Source organism: Vespula pensylvanica, chromosome 1 (genome assembly GCF_014466175.1).
Source record: "Vespula pensylvanica isolate Volc-1 chromosome 1, ASM1446617v1, whole genome shotgun sequence".
Classification (NCBI taxonomy): domain Eukaryota; kingdom Metazoa; phylum Arthropoda; class Insecta; order Hymenoptera; family Vespidae; genus Vespula; species Vespula pensylvanica.
Genome location: NC_057685.1, coordinates 2,343,652 through 2,346,606, shown reverse-complemented (window position 1 = coordinate 2,346,606; position 2,955 = coordinate 2,343,652). Strand labels below are relative to the sequence as shown.

Here is a 2,955-nt window from a genome sequence, read left to right as displayed (position 1 = left end):
GAGGAGGAGGAGGAGGAGGAGAGGAGAAAGAGAGAGTACGAGAATATAAAACCGTGACAGGACGCATGGCGATGGAGCCCGAGTGCCTGGAGCCTTTGAACTTGGTGATTAAGAAAGACGATACCGCTCGAGGAGGAACTGTGATCGAGGAAGAGAGGATCGGCAAGTCGATGAACGCGATCGACGAGGAAGAGGAGGAGGAGGAGAGCACGGAGTCAAGAATGATCGAGAACAACATGACGACGATACTGCAGGACGCCTGCAAGGCCGGGGAATCTGGTTTACCCATCGCCGATCAGAAGATTCTTACGGCCCTCTACATGAGCAGTCTGATGAACATGTCGAACGCCAGCACCCTGCCACGAAACGTGACGTCGTCGTCGCCGCCGTACGCGGCGCAGCACAATTTCGTTCAGTTGCTAGCCATGCTCGAGGCGCGACACCGCGTGTGGCAACAGATGAACAACTGGCCGACACCGCAGAACTTTTTGAGAAATCCCTTGGGCTTACCTCCGCAACCTTATTTCGCGGACTCACCGAGCGCGAATCAGCTAACCGAACAATTGTGCACCTCGCAAAATCCCGCGCCGTCCTTTCCCTTATCCTCCGCGAAGGCCGAACCTTCGAACCACGAGGCGAAGCAAGCTTATTTTAAACGGTAACGATATACGAACGAAAACTGCTTTCCTAAAACGGGAAATAACATCGTCTTGTCCTTCCGACGCTTCTCGTCTAATCAAGTTTAGCCAAATTATCCGTAAAACGTTCTTGTTGTCGTTTTTGCAGGTCTACGATAGAACAGAAAAATTCTACGTCGTTACCCGCGGACAACGCGAAAAACCAAGATACAGGACAACAAAATAATCAAGGTAAGGATTACGTACTGAAAAGGTTCTAAGATCGAATATATATATATATATATATATATATATATATATATCTTAGCAATTAATCCTTACGTTTGACACACTTTATATTCTTCTTTGACAGATAAAAAGAAACCCCATATAAAAAAGCCTCTGAATGCATTTATGCTCTACATGAAGGAGATGAGGGCAAAGGTAGTAGCGGAGTGTACCTTAAAAGAAAGCGCTGCCATCAACCAAATATTGGGAAGACGAGTGAGTAATAACGTTCTCTCGATTAATCGTCTTATTATTAAGACAATGTCTTCCTCTGCGTTCGAACCGAGGATACAATTATTTATCGAAACCAATTACGAATTACAATTCTCGTATGAATATTTCCATTCAAATTTATAGAATATTCAATCTCCGATTCGAACGCAAGAGAAAGAGAAGTAGTTAATATTCGTCCAAGTCAATATCTTCTCCAGAATGTCTTTCATCCAGAGATATCGTTTCCAGTCAATCTCACGTTAATCAACTGACGCATAAACTGGATCGCTAAGTCCGTGTATAGTACGGTTAAAGAAAAAAAGCGCGCGAACGCGCAAAAGAAACGGAAGGAAGAGATGTTGACTTGTTGACGAAAAAGAGTTTGAATGTTTTTCAGATTTTCGAAAGAGAAAAAAATAAAAAATAAAAAAAAAAAAAAAAGAAAAAAAAAAGAAAAAACCGAGAAAAAAAAGCGAAAAAAAAAAGATAAAGAAAAAAGAAAAAAAAATATAAGTATTATTATTATCACAATAATAATAAAAAACGAGAGACAAAACGAGAGAAAGTTTCTTAACGCATCTCGATACTGCATGCGTCTTAACACCTTTGGAATACATATATATATAAAATATATATTATTCGCGTGTGTTTCGAAAGATATATATATACTAACCGTACCTGCTAGTATCTCAGTACGAATAGAGCATTGTAGGTGGGATCTAAGGAAATCTCAGTACGCCGTAGATCTCTCTTTCGTGGGTATTGGGTGGGAGGGTGGGCCGAGGGGAGAGGGATGATGAGGGTTGTACGAGATATATACGATAGAGAGTCGTCGTCTACCTCGCCGATCTGTTGTATATCGGCGGCGGCCTCTATCTTTCGATAAAATAATAATAAGTTCAATTGGGAGACACGGTGCACGGTTAATACTGTGAGAGTGTGAATCTGTGAATCTGAATTTTGGGGGTATGATCACGCAGTGGCACTCGCTAAGCCGGGAGGAGCAGGCGCGGTATTATGAGGCGGCCAGGCAGGAGCGCCATCTGCACCAGCAACGATACCCCGGCTGGAGTGCCAGGGATAACTACGGATATGGCAGCAAGAAGAAGAAGAGGAAGAAAGAGCGCTCCGCAGATCCCACCGGAGGTACCACTTTCCAGTGCTAGAACAGCAGGCCCTTAATAATTCATTATATAATAATTAATAGTACCTACTGGTTCATTGAAACGATCAAAGTCTCTGTGCGTTTCTTTTTGTTTACTATTTTTGTTTCTTTTTTTTTTTTTTTTTTTTTTCTTTTCAATTGTTGTCGTTTCATTTACGATGTAACCTTTATTTTTTATTGTTTGCTATTTATTTTTTCTTTCTTTTTTTTTTTTTTTTTTTTTAACTATTTTTTTTCTCTCTTATGTTGATTATTTTCCTTTTTTGAATTTCTTTTGTTTCTTTTTTTCTTGATATATAGTTTTTGTTTTTTTTTTTTTTTTCAATTTTTTTTCTTGACATTCACTCTGTCGTACGGACTATTTATCGACCGTCGTCTTTCGGATATATTTATAATATATATATATATATATAAACTTATACATATATATATACACACACATATATATATATATTATATATTTGTTCGAACACATACACGTATGTACATGTGTATATGCATGTATATATATGTATATATATATATTGTGTATATTTATATTTATATATATATATATATATATATATATATATACACATTTTTTAATCGTTTTCCGACTGAATTGGATTGGATTGTCTGTGGGGATTGTGGAATGTGGCGCAGCAGAGAAAAAAAATGGACTCTCGCGGCATG

At 38.9% G+C, this 2,955-nt stretch overlaps 1 protein-coding gene across 1 annotated transcript in view; it reads left to right on the top strand.

Annotated features, from left to right (window-relative positions):
• The window catches only part of LOC122627622 (protein pangolin, isoforms A/H/I/S-like), a 243,447-nt gene that overhangs the window by 227,325 nt on the left and 13,167 nt on the right, over nucleotides 1-2,955 (top strand). The window contains 3 exon segments of the mRNA XM_043808892.1: nucleotides 787-869; nucleotides 991-1,121; nucleotides 2,099-2,264. Coding sequence (XP_043664827.1) covers nucleotides 787-869; nucleotides 991-1,121; nucleotides 2,099-2,264 — 380 coding nt within the window.